The sequence below is a fragment of the Furipterus horrens genome, unplaced genomic scaffold (assembly GCF_987537825.1).
Source record: "Furipterus horrens unplaced genomic scaffold, mFurHor1.1.pri manual_scaffold_12, whole genome shotgun sequence".
In the NCBI taxonomy this organism is placed as follows: domain Eukaryota; kingdom Metazoa; phylum Chordata; class Mammalia; order Chiroptera; family Furipteridae; genus Furipterus; species Furipterus horrens.
In genome coordinates this window covers 90,636,751-90,659,633 of record NW_028327182.1, presented here as the reverse complement: position 1 = coordinate 90,659,633, position 22,883 = coordinate 90,636,751, and the positions used below count along the sequence as shown (strand labels likewise).

Genomic DNA, 22,883 nt, shown 5'->3' with positions numbered 1-22,883 from the left:
CATTAACTCAGAAAGTATAGAGGCCACCTTTTAAGAACATACACTTTTTTCAACCACACTATTTTTGTAGATGTCTATCAAAACAGAAGTAAACATGAAAATTAGTAAGACCTTGAACAAGGTGCATATCTTGCCAGTAATGCTTTTCTTTTTTTTTTTTTTTTTTTTTTAATCCTCATCAGAGGACATGCTCATTGATTTTAGACAAGGGGGAAAGGAGAGAGAGAAACATAATGTGAGAGAGAAACATCCATGGGCTGCTTCTTACACGCGCCCTAATCAGGGTCGGAACCGCACCTTGGGCATGCGCCCTGACCGGGTATCCAAGCTGCTACCTTTTGGTTTGCAGGACGACGCTCCAGCCAACTGAGCCACGCCAGCCAAGATGATGCTTTGCTCTTTAAACGGAGTCCACCTTTATTAGGTTATTGTTGGTCATTAATGGAGAGGGCTTGCATTTAACCCTGTCTGCTGCCTCATTAGAGCTATCCTCCAAGAATATCTTGGCCGTGCACAGGGAGACTATAATTCTCCTGTATTCCCTCCTGAAATTTTGGTTCAGCAGCCCATAAATAACTGCATTGAGGCAGCTGTTGAAGTACGCCATGTAGTAACTGGCCACGAACAGCCACTCCGGGATCCTGGGGACTGTGCTGGCGGGGTCCGAGGCCACGGCGAGGCCGATCAAGTTCAGCGGGGCCCAGCAGATGGCGAACAGCACGAAAACCACAAACATGGTGAGGAAGTTCCGGAACTCCTGCGGCTTCAGTTTGCGTCTGTGGTCAGGTCTCACCCTGCGCCTGACCTGCAGAACCAGGATCCATATCCTCAGGTAACAGAAGACGACGACGGCCATGGGCAGGATGAAGTGGAAAACCACCACGGCTATGGTGTACGTGGAGCTGACGGACTGCGCAAAGGTGCAGGAGTAGATGCGTGGGTCGTACTGCAGGGTCCCGGCGCGCAGGTTGGGCGCGATCGCCACGAGCGTCAACACCCAGATGAGCAACACGCAGCAGAGGGAATTCTTGTTGCTGTACAGCTTGTCGTACTTGAGGCTGTGGCAGATGTAGCAGTAGCGGTTAATGGCGATGCCAGTGATGTTGAAGATGGAGCCAATGACGCTCAAGCCCATCAGGAAGCCACTGGCTTGGCAGTGCAGGTGGCCCAGGCTCCACCCGTTGTTGAAGATGGACGTCAGCACCAAGGGGTACGGGTAGACGGCCACCACCAGGTCCGCCACGGCCAGGCTCACCACAAATATGTTTCCTAAAGGGGAAGGGTTTGGAAAATACAAGGTGATGTCAGTATTTAGGGAACAGCACTCGTTTTCTTTCACAGTTATTATTATTATTATTATTTCCAAAAAGCTATTTCCGGGAAACTTCGATGACCTGATGTCGCGGCAACTACAGGTTATGAATGGAGTGGAGGCTATTTTCACCAGGAAGTGAGCCCATTTGCTGCCCTGGTCAGGTTCCCAGTTCACAACCCCCACACCCTCAGGGCAAGGCATAATCCATCTTCAGTACTGTTGTCTTTCAAACTGTTTGGTTTCTCTTGCGCTTAAAAAAGAATCTTGAGGTCAATATACTCCTACCACACACCTTTTGTTCTGGAATCTTCTACATTACCTGAGAAACTTCATGTCATGTTATTTCTCCAGGCACCCATGACTTCCTTAAGTTCCATATTTTTTACCCCTGTGTGGTTCTCCAGTGGGTCTCAAATGGGCCTCTAATTCCTGTTCTTGGACAGCAATGGACCCTTGTCCATCCCGTCATAGTTAAGAGAAAACGGTGTCCTGTCCTCATCGGTGTGGCTGAGAATATTGGCTTCAGCCCTTACTAGCTGTCTACCTGGGACAATGACACTGTCTCACCAAACTCAGTTTCCTCTTCTCTGAGATGGCAATAATGACAGTGTCTTCTTGATAGAGGCATGACTGACGAGGATGGAATGAGGCAATCTATGTCAGGTGCGGGGCAGTATGTCACATGATAAGGGCTTGGTAATTGGTGGTGGCATACTACAACTCTCTCGCCTCACTCCAGAAGAAAAGGGAAAAAGCTTTTTAAGATGTGTAAAGAACTTAAGGTGCAAAACTTAAACCCTAACTATTCAGATTAAGTGATCATTTTCTATGTTAATATAATAATACATTTTAAACCATAAAAAAAGAATTCTAGTCAGATTTTGAGATGTACGGCTAGTACATTCTTTATTTTAGTGGCTCATATACCTTTGTTACAATTCCCTATGCCTTGGATGGCTCCTTCCCCTCACTTTTCAAATGCTACCCATTTTCCCAAATTCACCTTAAATAAAAATTACCCCAAGTTTTGCTTACTTGCCCAACCACATGGATGATCTTCCTCTTTTGCACGTTCCAGATCACTTTATTTATAGCATTTTTAATTGAGATTAAATTATATTAAATTCCATTCAATAGAAAGTTATTAAGTGCATATGGCAGCTGCTAAGAAAACAGGAATAAACAGATAGGGATCCTATGATCCTCGATCTTAGAAAAACAAACACAATTAGAGAGAAAGAAGAACCATAAGAGTTTGTGCAGAGAGAGGAAAGGTGTCAGGAAGAAAGTGAGCTGGACAGGCGCAGAGGAACATGCCAGGTAGAGTGACTATATGTTCTACCTTTTATTATACTTATTTCTAAACTTGGCTTTTCTATGTTTCTATACTGTAGTCCCCTGAGATTGTCTTCTACACTTTGTATCCTGAATAGTACGCAGCTGAGACTTCTGCTCAAATGCTTAATGAAGAGAACTGAATTGTCATCTCTCAATACTTGAAATAAAATAGCCTTTGTACTTAAAGTTCCTAAATCTTTATTTTTATCCCCCCCCAAAACTGTAAATAGTGAAGTAAAAATAACAGTTGTGACAAAAAAGGCAAGGTTTTGCCATTTAATTAGAAATTTTGGATAAATTGTCATATAAAGGACTTCTTTGCAAATTAAGGCAAATTTATTTTTCTTACAGATCAATTTCAATTACCAATAAAATATTTAAATTCCAAAGTGGGTATATTTTAATAAATTTTTAACTCAACATATTTAATACTTTAAAAACAAGTACAATGTATGAAATTCAGCTACAAATAAAATAGTCATCGAAACAGTACATTTTAACCCAGAATGTCATGACAAACTGGTCTAATACAGATTTATTTTTAAAAGGCCTTAAAAGTAAAATCACAAATGATGTCATAGATTTCCAACATGGCTTTAATCTTCTGTCCCATTTATTTTGTAGTAATTATGCTGCTTTTCTGTTCAAGTAATTATCTTAATTAAATCATTAGTTTAATTTTCTTTGAACTAATCTCATTTTACCAGTATTTGGAGGAAAAAATAAGCCATCGACTCTATGCAGATGTGGCTATCAGGTGATTCATCTGGAAGCTTTATCACATTTGCTGTATTGTTTGGAGCACGTGTGTGTGTTGGGTGGGGAGGCTCTTGTTTGTGTTTTTCCCTCTTCTATCCTCGCTGTCATCTAATATGTGTTAGTAGCGAATTTCACAATCTCAGGATTTCAGTTATAGGATGTCAAACGAGGAATACGGTTCATCTAGAAGAACAGCGAAAATTCTGCAAAGATGAATGAAGAGACTGTGTCTTTTGGGAAGAGGGTTAGTGTGTCTTTCGTTTTACAAGGACAGTTGCATTATATTAGGTGGCAATGTAATTATGACGCTTCCTTTATCCGGAAGTTAAGTATGGTTAATAGACATATGTATATGGATGCCAAGTTGCCAAAGGGTGGACCGTGGTGGGCTTGTATCATGTCATTTCAACTGAGCTGGGACTATGCGTCCCAGAATTTCTTTCCTGGCATGGTTATGTGTTAACATGGTCCCCTAAGGAACAGTGCATGAGATTTGGAAGGTGGAGGTGAAGCAGAAGCCACATTTTCTCTTAATGCTCCAAAGGCTCAGTTGCGGCATGAGGCGCTGTGGCATCTCCATCATTAACCAGTGAAACCTGAGCTAGGTGAGAGTACAAGAACTTCCTATCCTGGGCCAGATCTTATCTTTTATCAGTTATTTTTGCTGCTTAAATAATATCCCACTCGCGGCAAATGTTCTGCTGATTTCCATCTGAATGAATCCTTCTGCCTCATTTTGCTGCTATGTGAATCCCAAGAAATCTATCTTCCGATCTAACATCGTGCGAAGTGCGGGCCTTCAAGGTCTTCATCCCCGATGTTTCTAAACCTCTAGCTATCTTGTTCCCAGTTTGGTAATAATCAAGTCTGTGTGGTGATTTCACCCAAGTAAGATCCATTTCCTTCCGTGTGCTCCTCAAAATGCCGGCTACGGGAGCCATTCTTCCGGCAAGCCTGGTCCCTGGGCTGCCTCTGTACGTCCTCTCTGTTTCACAGGCCGTACAGTAGCTGCTGCTAAGACCCCTCCCAGGTCCCCTTTGCAGGTCTGGTGCATTTACCCCTGGATTTTGGAGGAGTGTTGGCTGCTTGCATTTGGCTGCAGCTGCTTCCTGGACCAGAAAACGGCCCTCAGATAAATGGATAAGGATGGGCACTGAGGGTGGGCTACAAAAGGCCAGCCCTCTTGCCCCAAGTGGTGACAACTCTGTGGTAGGATTTATGCCCGGAAGCCTCAGCCCCATGGGTCAGGCCAAGTCTAGGCTTCCCCTGAGATCCCAGCTTTGCTTGGCTCCTCTGCCCTAGCCTGTTCCCCTCACTTCCTTCAGGTGCTTCTGGAGAGCCCTCCCTCATTACAGTGTGAGTACAGAACCTCCCAGCTTGCTCTGGGCCTGGATTTCTAGGCAACCGGAGACAGGCCTTCAGCTCCATGATGAGAGTGGGTGGTTTTCTAACGAGGTATTTCCAGGCTGTACCACTTTCTTCAAAAGATAGGGGGCCAATGTATTATCCTCAAATAGCTATGCTTTGTCTTCATTATTGACTAATTTCTTTGAAGTTCTCTCATTACTTCTGCCTTACATGTGCCAGAGCTTTCACATTTTTTATTTATTACTTATTTTTCTTTCATCCCAAGGTAACATCTTTTAAAAATTATCATCACTACGTACTTGGAGCTCCAGCTACCATCATCCACCAGCCAACTTTCAAATTTCTTTTGAAAAGTTTTCCTGCTACATAAACATGTTTCTAGTCATATCTTTGTACTCCATGTTTTATTTTTATCTCAAAATTAAGGAATAAAAAATGTTAGAAATGCCATGATTGGAAGTAATCTCTTTGAAAATAAGAGCCATGTTTTATACAAGCTTAACACAGTGTCTTGCACTTTGACAAACAAACATCTGATGACCATTTATATTCTGTCTTATTCTGTAGGTCGCAATAAATAGTTATCTAAATGACTATTCAATTCAATAAAAACTAAAAATGCTCAATAGCAAAGCAGGTAAGCATCCTTTTAAGCCATAAGCTCAATAACTCAAATTTACCCTCAAAAGCCTGAATATTATTTGGCACCAAGTAGATTTTTCCTTTTTCTTATCCCCCCCCCTTAACATTAGTTCCTTCAGTGTGATCCCCAAAGTATATAGCTCTATATAAAAATTAACCTTAGAAGACCTCAATCAGGAAATCTGAAAGCTTATTCTTCACTTGTGGCATTATTAAATTCCACTAAAATTTCTTGAGATACAGTGCTCAGGTTTCAGGTCAATTGATTAGCCAACATTTTTGAAAAGTGAAAATGTTAGGGTGCTGATTAACAAACCATCATTATAAAGGGGAGTGGAAGATACTGATGATACCATGCAGAGCTCCGAGGACACAAAAATGCTTCTTGAAAAACAGTCATCAGTTGCCTCTTTGGCAGCCTAGACAATCCTGAGAGTGTATTTCTTTTATAGAAGATAGGGCATTTCTGTCAGCTAGGAAACCCAAAAACACTTAGGAAAAATAGGAAAAAATTCAAGGCTCCTTGCACATATTTTACTATTCACCTCAAATATTTCAGTTATTATTTTTAAAAGGTGCTAATAAAGAATGAGCAGAACAAGCTCCAGAGATTTTATAGAGATTTAAAATGACTTCTAAGGCATATATTTTTCAAAGTATGTATTCAAAACACAAAAACAGAACCATCAAATGTTAGTAAGAACTAAAAGCAGGAGGTTGAATTTAGGAGTATTTTATCTGTGTTTGACTTTCAAAATTGCCAAGAGAAAAACCAATCTGAAAGCTAGCAAAAATTAGTGCCATCTTACTCATGATTAATTTAATGCTGAAAATTGCTAGTTTCTCAGGAGATGGATAGTTGGAGGAACCAAAAATCAGATCCAAATTAAATCATGTATTTAGGAGTCTGTCTTAAGGTTTCCAAGGGATTCTGGCTATTATTTTGGCACATTTCAAAAAATTCAGGGTTCCAGAATAATGTACTACGGAGGCCAGGCTGGGGAAAAGTCACCAGACTTTAAACAATGGCTAAGCATGCAAGGGGAAAAAAAAAAAAACCAATAAAATGTTTTAAAAAGTAAAATAGAGCCTTGCATCGATAATTTCAAACATCGTGGAGAGTTACCTGAGGAAAACAACAACAATGTTAATAAGATACTATCAAACTGGAGATTATATTAAACACTGACCTCATTAGCTTGAAATCATTTTCCAAGTCTACACATACAAGTTAGGTCATAAGTTTCTGAATGGTAAAATCCTTGCCTGAAAAAGTTCCTGTAGCTTCCAGAGTTGATTTATTTGTATTCTTTTTAAAATTTATTTTTAAATCACAGTTAACATCTAATATTAGTTTCAGGTGTACAAACTAGTGATTAAATATTTTGTATAGTTATGAAGTGATCACCCCAATAAGTCTAATACCCATCTGACACCATACATGGTTCTTACAATATTATTGACTGTCTTCCCCGTGCCAGACTTTACATCACTGTAACTATTTTAGTAACTGGAAATTTGTACCTTTTTTCAATTACAGTTGACAGTTAATATTAATTTATCTTAGTTTCAGGTGTACAGTATAGTGCTTAGACACTGGATAAAAAAGATATGGTACATATATACAATGGAGTATTACTGGACCATACAAAAGAATAAATCTTACCATTTGCGACAATGTGGATGGACCTAGAGGTCATTATTCTAAATAAAATAAGTCAGATAGGTAAAGACAAATACCACATGATTTCACTCATATGTGGAATCTAAGGAACAAAATAAACGAATGAACAGAACAGCAACAGTCTCGCTGATACAGAGAACAAAACAAAGGGTACCAGATGCGAGAGGGGTTAGGGGGCTGGGTAAAAAAGGAAAGGGATTAGGAAGTCTAAACTGGTAGTTACAAAATAGTCACGAGGACATAAAAGACAACATAAGGAATATCGTCAATAATACTGTAACAAGTATGTATGGTAGCGGCTGGTCACTAGAAATATCAGGGGGATCCCTTTGTCAGTTACACAATATAAATGTCTAACCAGAGCTGATTCATTTTGAATTAGAGAACAGCCTGGATATTGAAATAATCAGTCTCCCAGAGGTTGGATATTGAAATAATTAGCATCTCAGGCCTATTACAAGAGGGAAAACTGAGACATCAGAGAATTTGCATAATTTGATAATGTCACAAAAGAGAATTAGATCCTAAATCTTCAACTTCTGACTGACTTTACTTCTTACCATTGATATTGTCCACTCACTTTTAAAAAGTACATTTAAAAAGAAATGAGCATTTAAAAAATAAAAACAACATAGAAAGAACTAATCATAGAATGCCTACTAATATTTATTTTTTAAAAGGTTTTATTATTAATTTTTAGAGAGAGAAGAAGGGAAGGAGAAAGAGAGGGAGAGAAACATCAATGTGTGGTTGTCTCTCATGTGCACCCAACTGGGGACCTGGCCTGCAACCCAGGCATGTGCCCTGACTGGGAATCAAACAGGCGACCCTTTGGTTTGCAGGTCAGTGTGCAATCCACTGAGCCACACCAGCCAGGGCTGCCTACTAATATTTAATAATACTATTATTTGCATAGTATTTTATAACTTCAGAGTGATAAGCAGAGGGCTGGATTGATGGATGGACAGACAGAATCTGAATTTAAATTTATCTTCCTAGCATCTGTGTGAGACAAGTACACCCACTAGACAGATGAAGAAACCGAGGCTCAGAGAGATTGAGTAACTGAACCCAAAGATACTACAGATAAAGGTATCGCAGATGTAAGACTCTGCCTGGATCTTTTTATTTGAATCTCCCTGCCCCTCTGCTGTACCACACGGTTTTGTGCAGGGAGTAAGAAACACTGATCACTTACCTGCTAATTCTGGGTTTCAGTGTTCTTATCTACCCAAGGAGATGGTTATAAGGACCAAGAAACAAAATGTGGGAAAACACTTTAAAAGCCGTATATTGCTCTGTGTGGGAAAGTACAAAGCTCTAGACATTCTAAACAAAAACAAAAAAAAAGTTATTTTTCTACTTTATTTACAGAAAACAAGTCCAATCAGCTGCCTGAGGTAAGTGGGACACCAAGTGCCATTCTACCAGTTTTTCCCTTTCATTTCTTCGAGTTTGAAAAAATGGCTCAAACAAAAATCAATAAATAAATGTTAAAAATAAAATTGTAGGATCAAAAAACTAAATTTCTTTCATAATTGGGATTGCTTTGATATGGGTCCTGTAAAATATTCATATTTTAAATGGAAATGTCCACCAAAAGCTGGCCAGCAGTTTTTGCAAAATTAATTATGCACCAGAACAATAAAAGAAGCTTAAATTTTATCACAAATGGTTCTGATTTACAATTAAGACTCCAGAACGGATTGTTGAGGAAAACTTGATATTTGTTCCAATTGCCTATATTGCAGAAGTTAGACCTCTGTTACAACTCCATTTATCTTATCTGATGTCCATGAATATTAATACATCACAGAAAAGCATCATTTACAAAGAGCATTTAAGATGCAGAATAAATGTTTATGAAAAAAGAAAATTTCTGGAAGGATAAAGTGACTCAAATTTATTTCCCCGGTGCATTGTCTTCATTTCCCTTTTGGGATTTGGGCAACTGGCTCATCTATGGATATTTTATTTTGTTTTATGTTTTTGGCCGTAAAAATCCCACAGAGCACTAGTTTTTAAATCACCAGTAAACCATGTGACCGGCCACAGTTATGACTTCCATATAGACCTCCTAAATTGATATCGCAGGAGAGACTGTCTGACTGTTTTAGAAATACTTGTAACATGGTGAAGTGCTTAGCTCCCGCCTGCCTGGGAACACCTAAGTGTGAACCCCGCCGTTCTTTAGATGGGTTTTCTTGCAGTTAATGGCCATCTTGGCTGCCTAGTTAGACCATTTCTCCTGAGTGATTACATTTTGAAGGGTCTTTACAGACCTGGAAGAGCCTGTTCTTCCATGACCCATCCAGCGGCATGAAAGACCACGCAGGAGGGTTGCTCACGCACACCCACTGTTACTCTGCTCATCAGAGGCACGCCAGCTCATCCCACCCAAACTCAAGAGAGGCTGCGTATGCCCCACAGAAGCAAGTCATCATTTCTGAACCAGAGTGAGCCCACCAAAAGAGACTTGAATCATGCCGTGTAGTTGATTGTTTCATTCTCTTTCAAGAAGGGAAAACTATATGGGACATTTCTAAAACTTGTAAACATTCCTTGGGAAGTAAACTAGGGAAACCAGAGGTCACTATGATATATTTATCTCTAACAGAGAGTGTACAAGGGAACCAGATAGGTTAGGACATGTGAGGCACACTTTCAAAAGGACATACTTGCCTATGTTATGCTCCATCAAAAACTAATGTTTTGTTTTTGTTTTTTCTTTGCTTGTAGGGATGCCTAAGACTTATAAGCATCTTAAAAACAGCCCTGATGCGTCAAATCACTGAGGTCTGAAGTCCATGTTCTCTTTCCATACCCTAGAGCGCCCCTCTGAATGGAAACGTAGGACAGGTATAGATAATATTCACTACAGATCTGAAAGAAACCAGTGCATGAATGGCATAGCCCTGTGTTGGTAGTGCTGTGTTACGGTCCTTCTGAAGAACTCTTTTTTTTTTTTTTTTTTTTTAACAATATTTACAATTTGGTGTATAGCCCACTGTGCGCCAAATTAAAAAATAACAATAAATCACTTTAGATAGGTAACTTTCTAAAATCTGATGTCCCTGTCTTTTTAGGCAGAAGATGCTGCATGCGACTGGGCCATTCCTGGGTGGATGAATAAACACACTATTGTACCGTGTGGCTTTCAGGAGCGGTTCATGGTGAGCAGGGTTGTTGGCTTCTTCATAACGTGCCCACAGAAGACTGTGCTTGTTCAGTTTTTCGGGCCTGCTTTAATGAGTCTATTTCAACCCATGTTCTTTGGCACATGCTCTATTCCTTTAAATGTGTCAACCTTCCTTCTAATTGACTGCTTGCCTTGCAGTCTATGGGTACCCAGACACTGGCCTCATAGTTTTGTGGAACTTAAAGGCAGAACAAATCAACTGTGGGTGAAGACCTGTTATTTTTGCTTATTTCCATTTATTGGCTATATTCTGATAAGTTGGATTGCCACTGTCCCTATCACTGTCTCATATTATCACCCATCCAAGCCTCCAGTGGTTTGAATTGCAACAGTGGTAACTCTGAACCGAAATACAAAATCCCAAATGTAGCAAAGTTCAAAAGCCTCCCCGGTTAAGGCTCACGTGCGTCTCCCAGTTAGTCACAGGAATGGAGTATTTTATTAACTGCCCTATCAAAAAATTGCTTAGCCAATAAACACAAAGCTGGGGGGAAGGAGCACTTTTCGTAAGTTCTTTTCCATAGGACAGAAGAAGTAGAATTGTTCCAGGCATGTGAATGTTTTTTTAAATGAAAAGTTGTATGGATGCAAACTTCCCAAATGGTGCAACTATTGATATCAATCCAGCAGAGCGGACTTGGGGACCAGCCTCTGAATCAAACCCAGCTCCACAGTGTGTCCTTGTTCCTTCTCTGTAGAGAGGGGACAGTGCCCACCCCCCTACACACACACCACAAGGCTGCCCGAGGATTCAGTTAGCAGGGATCTCCAAACTGCTTCCTTTTTCTCTCTTTCTTTTTCTTTTTTCTCCTCTCTCTCTCTCTCTTTCTCTTTTATGGAACAAAAGAATGCACTAGACCGGTCAAATCCTAAGTCCTAGTATTAAATCTTAATTCAAGGAGTGAAAACAATCAACAATGCAGTAAGGAGAGTGCAAAGCAGGTTGCTACATAACCAGAGCGAGCACTCCCAGGACCTGGAGATGCAGGGGGGCAGCGGAGACTGGCAGGACATCAGCCATGATGACAAAGCAGCTTCTCCCACAGCTTTGCTCCTGGGGAGGAGACAAATAATTCTCACACCATGCCAGTGGCACTAGGTCTTCTCACTCCCCGCCCCCTTTATAAAATCTGTTTATTTAAACCAAAAAACAAAACAAAACAAAACAAAACACCCAGTTCACCCATTTCTTTCATCTCCCACTCTCCCTACCCCTGATGCCTGCCTATAGTGACCATGATCCTGTTCTCTGTGTCTATGAGCTTATATTTATTTATCTGTTTACCTATTTATTTATAGATTCCACATATGAGAGAGATCATATGTGGCATTTGCTTTTCTCTGTCTGATTTATTTCACTTAGCATAATGCCCTCGAGGTCCATCTATGTTGCCGTAAATGACAAGATTTCATTCTTTTTCATGGCTAAGTAATATTCCAACATCCATATACCACAATTCCTTTATCCATTCATCCATCAGTGAACACTCACGTTGGTTTCATGTCTCAACTATTGTAAAGAATGTTGCAATAAACATGAGAGTGCAGCTGTCTTTTCAAGTTAATGTTTCCATTTTTTTTTCCCAGATAAATATCCACAAGTGGAATTGCTAAGTGTTAGGGTAGTTCTATTTTTAGTTTCCTAAGGAATCTTTCTACTGTTTACCATACAGGCTAAACCAGTTTATATTCCTACCAACAGGGCACAAGTATACCCTTTTGCCACATCCTCACCAACCCTTGTTGTGTCTTGGATTTTTAAAAAATATATAATAGCCATTCCTAACAGGTGTGAGGTGACATTTCATTGTGGTTTTGACTTGTATTTTCCTGATGATTAATGATGTTGAGGATCTTTTCATTTATCTTTTGGCCATCTGTACATTTTCTTTGGAAAAAAATGTCTGTTCAGATCTTTTGTCCACTTTTAAATTGGATTGTGGTTTGTTTGTTTTTGTTTGTTTTATTTTGTTATTGAGTTGTATGAGGTCCTTATATATTTTGGATATTAGTCCTTTATCAGGTACATAATTGGCAGGTATTTTCTCCCATTCAGTAAGTTGTCTTTTAATTTTGTTGATGGTTTCCTTTTCTGTGCACAAGCTTTTTAGTTTGATGTAGTCCTGCTTCCTTTTCCTTTTGATATCAGATTTTTTAAAAATCATCACCAAGACCTATGTCAAGAAGCTTCCCACCTGTTTTCTCTGGTAGCCTCTTCTTGAAGGCAGAATTCCTCTAGTTCAAGTCAGTCATCTAGCAAGTGAGGCTCTTCAACAGACTAACTCAAACACAACTCATGGCTGGTGCTTACTAACGAGCTCTTAAACTATGCACGGTCTCAAGCAACATAGGAAAGAAAGGGTCCTTCCTGGAAAGGAGCCGAACAAAATTACAGCATGCATCAACTACCTGGCTGGAACAAAAATACTGCTTTTGACAAACATGCAAGGGCAGGGCTCCTTCCCCTCCCCATCCACTGCTCCACAAAGTTTGCCTCCGAACAAAGAGCTGGGCATCTATGCATTGTTTAGAGGTCCGACCAGCAGGTGCCTTCTGGGTGGTCCACAGGCTCCCACCCAGGATAAACCACTTTCAATGCATTGCCTAGAAGAAAAAGGCAAGTTTAACTCATGCATAAAATTAACTTCAGTAGTATATTACATGGAAACACACTCTTTATTACAACAATTTCTATTTTTAAGGCGTAAGCTTGTTTAACTTGGAGGAATAATAGTCACTTTTCCAAGCATGTGTAGGAGCCCACAGTTCTTTTAGAATTGTATGCTAAAACCCTGAAAACTACTCCTGACAACAAAACTATAATAATTCCACTGTCATCTGTCTCACATTTTAACAAAGTTGGGAACATTAAATTATATGTAAAACCAAGCAACTGGTAAGTGTGTTGATGGTATTTGAAAGGGCTTCTTGAGGAACTCTCTGCAACCTGTACGGAGTGTCTCTCAATTTAATAAACCTCAGAAATTAAAAGCTATACGGTGGGAGTTTCCTCTAAAATAAAGAGCCTGACTCTGCCCAAGTTGCCTACCACTTAGGGAATGAAGACGTACTGTTTTATGGGAGGGAGAAAGTCTTTGACGGGCAGATTAAAAGAAAGCCAACCGACAGGCTTCAGGCTCTATTGGGAAAAAATGACTCAAAGTCCCCAGTTTTTGAGAAAAAGGACGTTTCTTAAGAAAACCCCACTGACAGCGGAGGGTGCTGCGTTCTGGAAAGGTGGCCAGGAAGCTGAGAGGCTGCCGTCGGGCGGACGGAAGCTGGGGGCTGCCCGTCCAGCCTGCCTGGCCCCGGGAGCCCCTACCTGCGTTCCTCAGCTTCTTGTTCCGATACACCGACAGGATGACCAGGAGGTTGCCCAGGATGTCCACCACGATGGTGAAGATGAGGATGAAGGCCAGCGTGGAGGCCAGCCAAGAGGGTCGCGGCCGCGCGTCCCCGCCACCGCCCGGCACCTGCTGAGAGGCGTTGAGCAGCGAGCTGCTGTTGCCCTTCCAGGTCCCGCCCGGCGCGCCCCACGGCCGCCCGGCCATCGCGCAGCCAGGGCAGGCGACCCCCGCCTCGCCGCCCCTGCGGGTCTCCCGAGCGCAGCGCGCGATCGCGCTCCGCCACCTGTGTGGCTCCTCCTCGCCCTCCCGCGTCTACTCTCCGTCGCAAGTGCGTTCCCGCAGCTGCCCCGCCGGCCCCGCCGCCTCCCGGCGGCCGCGCTCCGCACCTGCAGCCCCAGCCTGGTGACACCTGGCGTCCCGGTGGCCCAGCTCCACGGGCCGACAGCGCCCCCGTGCGGGGGGCCCGGGTCCGGCCGCCGCGCTCCAAGTGGGCACACGACTCCAGAGAAGTCTGTGTAGCGCTTCGGGCGGTCGTGCTCCCTCTCGGGGACGTTTCACCGGACTGCGTGGGCGCGACCCATTCCTCGGATCGAGGAGCGTCAGTTAGACACCATGTGCCCCGATGTCCTTACCGGTGAACTGGGGACCAGGAAGTATCTAACTCGGCTACCTGGTAGATGGCGAGAGGCGAAAAACTCAAGGAACGTTCTGTGGCAGGCATCGCACCGTTTATCAAACAGAAATCGTTCCCCAGTTCCCCACCCCCACTGCTCCCCCACATTCTGAAAAGGCAGTCTGCAGTAAGTTTTATTTTTTTATTTAAATAATTGCCATCCATAATTTTGATACTTTTCCTGAGCAGCTAGCTACCTTTTTTTTGAGATTTCTTGACCTCTGTCCTTCAAATTCAAGTGCTTGGCCCCAACTTCAGTACAGACTCTGCCGGCTTTCCCCGGGGGTCAAAATGGTAATGAGGGACACTGCCAGCTGAAATGTCCTAAGATGCCACTGGGAACCCTGAATCAAAGCAACGATAAATTAATTTTTCATGTCGCCTCCAAGTGTCACGGACTGCAGTTTCCACGTCACCACAACGTCGCGTCCGTAGCCACACGCAAGCAGGTCTCTCCACTTGTCCATGAAAACCTGCAACCTCAATAGTAACTCCCAGCCACCAGGCCTTGGAGTCATTTCAAAAGAGTTTGCCATGTGCCAAGACAAACCGGGAACTTCCCAATAAAGCAGCCAGACTGATTCTTATCAAGGAAATCTATGACTTCACCTCTATCCCCTGTATGACTAGGGCCTCCCCTTTCCCTTTTATAGCTGTCCTATATTTGTGCCTTACTGGGCAAGCCTTAGATTAAAATCAATTCCCTTTCATTCATTAATGCTCTTGTTCAGGAAATAGTTCACATATTTGGCACGGTGCTCAAAACCTAGTCTTCTCCGTGCAAATGGCAGCGGGAACTGGGGGTCTGTACAGATGAGGCACAGCGGGGAAATGGAGAGTCCTCAAGGAAGGCGAGCACCGAGGAAGGAAGGATAACAAACATCAAATCCGTTGAATAATAGGTCTTTTTAATGAATACATTTTTTTTAGAGCTGTTTTAAGTTCACAGCAAACTTGAAAGGAAGTACAGATTTCCCAGATGCCCTCAGTCCGCACATACGCACAGCCTCCCTGCTGTCTACGTTCCACACCACAGTGGTACCTCTACCAGAACCTATTAACCTACGCTGACACATCACTAGCACCTAAAGTCATTAGGATTCACTCCTGGTGTTGCACATTCTAGGGTTTGGGTAATTGTGTAATGACATCCATCCATCCTCATGGTATCACACAAAGTATTTTCGCTGTCCTAAAAATCCTCTGTGCTCTGCCGATTTATCCCTCCCTCTCCTCAACCCCTGGCAACCACGGATCTTTTTTACTGTTTCCATAGTTTGCCTTTTCCTGAATGTCATATAGTTGGAATCATACAGTACACAGTCTCCTCAGATTGGCTCCTTTCACTTAGCAATGTGAATCTCAGGTTCTTCCATGTCTTTTCATAGCTTGGTAGCTGATTTCCTTTCAGTACTGAATAATGCTGTATGTCTGGATGGACCACAGTTTGTTTATCCATTCACCTACTGAAGGAGATCTTGGTTGTTTTCAACTTGGGGCAACGAGGAATAAAGCTGCTGTAAACATCCATGTGCCGGTTTTCATGTGGACATAAGTTTTTCACTCCTTTGAGTAAGTAACAAGAAGAATGACTGCTGGAGCCCAAGTAAGGTACATTTGATTTTGTTAAAAAAAAAAAAAAATCACCAAAATATCTTCCAAAGTAGCTGCACCATGCCGCATTCCCACCAGCAATGAATGAAAGTTCCTCACCAGCTGAAAGCCAAAGATGAAAAGTGTTAAAAGAAAAACAAGATTTGACAGACTGGGGAACAACTAATCGAATTAACAGCTGATTCCTCATCAGAAACTATGTTAGCTTTCTATTGCTGTCGCAACAAAATTCAATTACCTTAATTAAACTAACATAGAGGCTTCAAACAACACTCATGTATCATCTCACAGGAGCATAGTCCAGAAGTCCAGGTAGGGAGTGGCTCGGCTGGGTCCTCTCTGAGAGCCTGGCGAGGACAGAATCAAGGGGTCACCATGGCTTTGTTCCTTTCTGGAGGTGTGAGGAATGAATCTGCCTACTCCAGCTGTTGGTGTAATCCACTTCCATGCTGTGGGGTTATGTTCATTCTTTTCATTTGAAAGCTGAACAATCATACATATTTTCTAACTTACTAGAAACTCACTATTTAAGTACCTGTTTTTACATACAAACTTAGAAGATTTGAAGAGTGTACAACGGTCTAAAGCATAGATTTTATTTAATAAGGCAATGCTATTTTTTCAAATCTTTTCACTCGCATATAGATTCCTATCTCTAAATTTTTATAGTAACTCTATAACTTTATTAATACATTGATGATGTTCATTTAGAGAATGCATGCCCCAAAGTGAAAAATGAACAATATAGTAAGCTCTTACGTTAGCCTTCTGGCATTTTCTCTAAAGCATTTTATTTTCCTATTTATGATTTGGGGTAAAAAATTCAGTGTGAAATAAACACAGCAGCCTTTCCACCCTAGCTCTGCAGTGATAGGTCCCACTAACCAGCAGATGCTAAAACTCTGAAATATGCGACTTGGTTCTTTAACCACTTAAAAAAAACCTTAAGCTGTAGCGTGTTAATTAGTGTACACACTTAGATGAAAAATAGAAGTTGCCTTTAGCAGATTTCTTCCCTGGACTATGTGCAATCACTAAGAAAGGTAAGAAAGGATGTAAGTGGAAGTTTAGGTAACATTTGCAGGCTTATACAAGGAGTTCCTTTAATGTGTGTGTGCATGTGTGCATGTACAGCTGCATATGAAGTGCCTGAGGGAAGACGTGAAACCTTCTCTGCCTCTTGTACAAAATAGACCAAGTCCTGTTGGTTCCAACCTTCTGCTTCCCCTCCATCCCTATGACACTTAGCTATGGTCTCTTACAAAAATCACTGTCACAGCTTCTAATTAATCCCCTGGCTCCCCATCAATGTATTCAAAAGTCAATGGTCTTCCCTCCATTTACCTGTAACACTCCCTTGTATTGAAGGCGAATAAACAAATATATCCATCCACACCTACTGCCCTTCCTTGGATCTGCACAGCTCCCGAGTCAAGCCAATTCCACACGTTTTCCAAAACCTTTCAAAACGTGGCCTTCCAGCCTTGACCTTCCTAAGCACCCTTTCCCTCGCCCAGCACCTGCTCCACTCCCCAACCTCGTGAACATTCTCTAGTCCCTCACACGTCATATCTCCTCTCTCGAGCCCTGTCCTCCCACATGCGCCTTCTGCGTGAAACACTCCTCCCATCCGCTCCTCCAGAATCGCTCTGACCCCGCCGTGAGCCTCTCCCACAAGTCTGGGTCATGGTCCCCATCCCCACGCTGTGCCTATCCCGACGCCTGTTTTCTGACTGGAATCCCACCACCAGACTGCGGAGCAGCTCCTGGGGATGGTATACAGAGGGCACCTACAATTATTTGTTGGAGAAAATAAGAAAATAAAGGAATCCATCATTGTCTGGTGGCTTTGAGATAACATAATTTCTATGAAATTATGTCTTTTATCATATTTAGAAACTTGTAATTTATCAGGAAAAATGCTATTTGTCAGACTAATGGATTTTTAATGCATTTGTCACCCTCAAGTGATGAGATTTTTAAAATTTTTTACTTCTGTCAAAAACACGAAGGAGAAACTATAATTTTACTCAAAAAATTTTTACACTGCATTATTAGGTTAGTTAATATGAATTTTATTTGTTTGCATGCTGTAAGAAGATCATTGCATAACCTCCAGATGTAAAACAATGCAATTCAAGAATTTAAATTTTATTTAGGGTATATGTATTTTCACTAAATATACATGTTTCCTAATTTAAAGAGCTAGTGATATGATAAAATAAATAATCTTTTACCATTTCTTAATGTTATTCACAAGGTTTCCTTTCATACTAATTCCAGTAAAATATTGCTCATGGAAGAAAATAGTTTAAGAGATGTTAGGAATAGTTCAAGTTTCTTGCTGATATGCATGAAAACACATGACAAATATAGTTTAGTAATTTCCCTACTATAAATATTGTGGAGGCGGTTATAAAACACATGTCTCCCATGATTCTGCTGGAAATCAGTGGAATCAAGGGAAAAGGTGGGGGGGGGGTACATAAAAACAAACGACGTGGGTTGGGATTGGAAGGAAGTCCTGAGACTTGCCTTCTGATTCAGAGCAGCCTCACCTGCCGACCCCCTGGGGACAGCTCCGCCTGAGGCGCAATCCTCTGTCCCAAAATCTTGCAAGTCTATAGAAGGCAAATGGACAACATAGAAAAAATGCCAGCGAATTCAGTATTAACTTCCAAAGTATGTATTACAATACCATTTCTAGTAGCAATAATGAAGGAAAAAGCTGCATAAGCCTGAAAAACTTGAGGAAACTTTCCCCCAGATTGTTGGAACATATAAGGATTTGGATACACAAAAAGGACGGGTGTGGGTGGGGTCGTTTCAGAAAGAGGGGAATGCCATAATCAAATGTGCAGTGCAAGGAGGAAGGTCGACACCGGGGACAGGGAGCTTTGTCTGTCCACGTGCAGAGCCGGGAGGGGTCTGTGAGAAATTGCCTCGTGAGTGTCTTTATAAATGTACATGACTGGGTTGCATGTCAGGTCCCCAGTTGGGGGCGCGAGTGAGAGGCAACCACACAGTGATGTTTCTCTCCCTCTCTTTCTCCTTTCCCCTCTCTAAAAATAAATAAACTAGCAAATAACAACAGGCAAAATACCACGGCAGGTCGTTTTGGTTATTCAAAGCACTGATTTCCTAGTTCCACCCAGTATTTTCATTAAAAGGACTATTATATTTCTTCCCAACTTCTCCTCTTGAAAATCCAGAACAGGGAAAGGGGGGAAAAAGTTAAACAGCGCCATTTTTAGTGCAAGCAAGAGGTTACTATTCATTCTGGGCCCCACACTGCCCAGCGTCACACTGACGATGAACAGCCAAGAAGGACGCAGACCTCAGGGCCTTCACCGGAGCCAGCAGCGATTTGTTATGCTCACCAGAAAGTAGGTGAGCCGTGGGGAGAATGCCAGGCCTCTGCCTGTTTCAGTACAGACTCCAGATTCTCAGCTCCATCCTGAGCAGACTCGGTGGACGACAAGAGGCAAAGGAGGGAGCACATAGGTTCCCATAATCGAGAGCTGGGGACTAGGTTGTCAACTTGAAAATCAAGGCAACATTGCCCACGCAGGAAAAGGAAGGTCCCTCCTTTGGAGAAACTGAGACTCTTCAATGAAAAGATCTATGGATCTCAGCAAAGATTTTCTAATAGCTTACCCATGTATTAAAAGGCATTTTACAAATCTATGAGCGGCCATACTTGTCTCCCCTTTTCCTTTGACTTTCTGACCTCAGGTCTTTTATACTAACTATTCTTCTGCCTGGAATGCTCATTTCCCAATCACGTGGAAGTCATCAACATAAGGATTTTATCCAAAGGCCAGCTAGCCATAGAGGCCTTCACCTTCTCAAAATTTTAACCTCCCATCCCCCACCCAACGCACAGGTTCCTTCCCAAATACCAGTTTTTCTCTTTAGTAATCCATCATTCCTGGTACCCACCCCAGCCATGGGAAAGCCAAGGTGGGAAGTTTCTGTCTGTTCATGTAGAATATATACTACATGGTAGGTGACCTAAAATTTTTTTTGAATAAATTAATAAACGATCACACATTTTTAAAAAATAAGAAAAAGAAAGACTAAGGCAACTGTTTAAGAAAGAGTTGCAAAGGAAATGGAAATAAACATCATATACTACTTAGCTCTACAGTGAGTATTTATATCATCAGAGTAATGAAAACACTATATATGGATTAATCCAAAAACTATGCTATAACTAATGGCAGGATAACAAGAGTAACAGGTTTTTCTAGATTCTATAGTCTTCTTCTAACATAATACTGAGGCAACGGACACCTTCTAAAATTAGTGACTCCAGAAATAAACAATATATACACTTAAAAATATGTAAGAAAAAAATGGAAAAACAGCTTAAAGAGTGTGATTCTAGAGTGCGTGAATTTGCTGTTTTTTTGTTAAACTTATCTTATCTCTCTTTGATGTTTAAACTATACACACACACACACACACACAAACACAATTTGATAAAATACAGAAGGCATTTGTATTTTTCCAAAGTTCTAAAAATACTGGATTCTTTGTAATTCATAACAGAGTGGCTGGCACATAGTAGATATTGAATAAATATTTGTCAGACAGATGAATGGATTTGACGGTAGAAATACCCATAGAAAATAGCTTCTGGATTTCACATTAAATAATATAAAATACAATGGAATGAATTCTTTGACAACAGAGAGATAAAATGCTTCTTAAAGACTTTGTTTCTGATATAAATCATAGGCGAAAGCCATAAAAGCATTACAATTATGGCCAATAAATAGTAATAAGGTAAAAATATATAAGTAAAAACTTTAAGGTTTTAAGAACATGTTTATTATAGAAGAGTGCTGTTACTTTCTATCTAGAATTATGAGCCGTAACCCACAGCCATATACTGCAACCTAGTGGCTACATATGTAAGCACCGCCTGGTTTGGCACCTGGAAAGAGGGGAGACTTCACTTTTAAGCCACACAAAGCTATTTCTACATCTACCGTTCCTTTTTGCCACCATTCATCCACCCATCTTTCTCAATTCATTAACTAAATTGTGAATAGGAGTACCAATGAAAGAAAAACAGGCAGCAAAGCTAAAGTATTTTATTAATAATTTATTGTCAGTAAGAAAGACTGGCTAATGGTAGTTTTCAGTAAAAACCTTTACAAGACCATTGCATCACAAATATACAGACACTATAAAAACTGTGTCATGATGGTTTTGGTTCTAAACAGGTATGCAGTATGCAGAAGGTCCCCATTACACTTTCCAATAATGAAAAATGTTTGTAATTCTAAAATACAGCAATCCATTTACGACATGTCATGGATCAGATCTTTGCTCATTCTATGTACAACTAGAAATGAATGACTACACTGAAATGTATTAATGAAATGTCAAACTTCTGTGAAAAAGGACATATAGTGAAACCCTGGTTATATTATAAGATCATGGTGCTAGGTAAAATGACACTAACACCGCCCAAATTCGGTAAAAAGAAAAAAAAAAAAAAAAAGCCCACAAAATATTTTGAAAACAGTTAAAACTATGAAAAATCAAATCTGTACATAACATTTACAAAAAAAAAAAAAGGGACAGGAAATTTAAAATAATCAAATCTATATAAATACACGACTCATGCTAACAAGATGGTAGGGCCGATTTTCGTTTCATTCTTCTAACACGGACAAACGAAAATACAGAAACCTGCTTAGAAACAGCCCGGCCGCCGGCCGCCTCCGCCCCGGGCAGCAGGGCAGGACGCAGGGGGCAGCTGAGTCGCCGGGGGGCGCAGGGCGGTGCGGGGGCGCGCCCCCGCGCGCAGCTCCCCGGGGACAGCGCGTGGTCCCCCGCCCACGGACAGCGGCGCAGGCGATCTGCACAATCTCTAGGTTCCCTAAGGTCCAGGCACTTCGGGGGGTGGGGCGGCGTCAGACTTCCGTGTGCTGCTGCGCATCCAGCGGAGGGATCGTCACCTCCTCGAAGTGGCCGTCGTCCCCGCTCTCATAGTCACTCATCATGACCTCGGACTCCACTTCGCAGCACGCGGACACGTCGGAGCAGGAGGCCGCGGCGGCGTACACGGCCAGCGGCAGGCTCTCCACGGCGGGCGCCTCGCAGTTTCTCGGGTACCCGGGCGGGTAGGGCGCATAGGGTTCTCTCCGCGCGACGCTCTCCCCAGGGCCTGTTTTCGGAGGCTCGGACATCTCCATGGGATAGAAAGCGGGCAGATACTGGGTCAAGTGGAACCGCTGCCGGTTTCTGGAGGAGGAACCCAGACTGCCTGCGGCGGGCATGTCTCTGGGAGGGTGTATGGACTCGAACTGGTCGCTGAACTCCGGAGGCAACGGTGGCAGCTCGTCAGGGGCAGGGAAGTCCTCTGGCGGGGGCGGGAAATCGCTCTCAATGTCGTAGCCCCCGGGGTAATAGTCAGTGTCGATGGAACTGGGATCTGCCGAGTACAGGGGCGTCTGCTCGTCGATGACCTCATAATTGGGGAATTCCTGGATATCTGGCAGAGGAACGCTCGGCATCCAATCCGATGTATCCCAGTGGTAGCCTGCAGGGCGAGGGAGAAAACAACAGATCTCAACGTTTTCCTCCAGGACTCTGCCCCAGCCACGAAGGTGCAAAGGCTTCACACACACACAGGCTTGTCCTTTGGAAACCCCCACTCTTCACTTGGAAGACATCCCCCAACTCCAACCCAGTTCAGAGGGCCTCTGTGGCCTAGGCTCGCTTTATAAAATGTGGATTTGCAGTTTATGTGACATTCGAGGAAACAAGTCATAACAGAAGCTGTGTGCTAGCATCGAACACATGCATTTTTCTACAAACGATTCCAATCATTCGGCTTTCCTTCTGTAATGTAGGGCCTACTGCTCTATATGACGAGGAGAATTACTGTAACTCAGTCTTAGGAGATCAGGAAGAAGTTTTTCCTT

General features: G+C 42.1%; 2 protein-coding genes across 3 annotated transcripts in view; both read right to left on the bottom strand.

Annotated features, from left to right (window-relative positions):
- Window positions 1-400: 400 nt before the first annotated feature.
- On the bottom strand, window positions 401-13,856 carry MTNR1A (melatonin receptor 1A). Its single transcript, XM_090258608.1, has 2 exons — window positions 13,628-13,856; window positions 401-1,269 (listed from the first exon to the last, which is right to left on the bottom strand). The coding sequence occupies exons 1-2, from the start codon at window positions 13,854-13,856 to the stop codon at window positions 401-403; spliced, it is 1,098 nt and encodes a 365-aa protein (XP_090114734.1).
- Window positions 13,857-21,032: 7,176 nt separating this feature from the next.
- Window positions 21,033-22,883, bottom strand: part of FAT1 (FAT atypical cadherin 1) — a 104,123-nt gene continuing 102,272 nt past the window's right edge. For both annotated transcript variants that reach the window (XM_090258900.1, XM_090258901.1), the window contains one exon: window positions 21,033-22,498. In XM_090258900.1, the coding sequence (XP_090115026.1) occupies window positions 21,870-22,498 (629 nt within the window). In that variant the 3' untranslated portion in view covers window positions 21,033-21,869. The remainder of the gene's footprint in view (window positions 22,499-22,883) is intronic.

What these genes read in the sequence shown, in the direction of transcription:
- MTNR1A (XM_090258608.1), bottom strand. Translation starts at nt 13,856, where the DNA reads ATGGCCGGGCGGCCGTGGGGCGCGCCGGGCGGGACCTGGAAGGGCAAC. An exon ending in CAAGAAGCTGAGGAACGCAG is followed by an intron (nt 1,270 to 13,627) that starts GTAGGGGCTCCC and finishes CTTCCCCTTTAG; the next exon opens with GAAACATATTTGTGGTGAGC.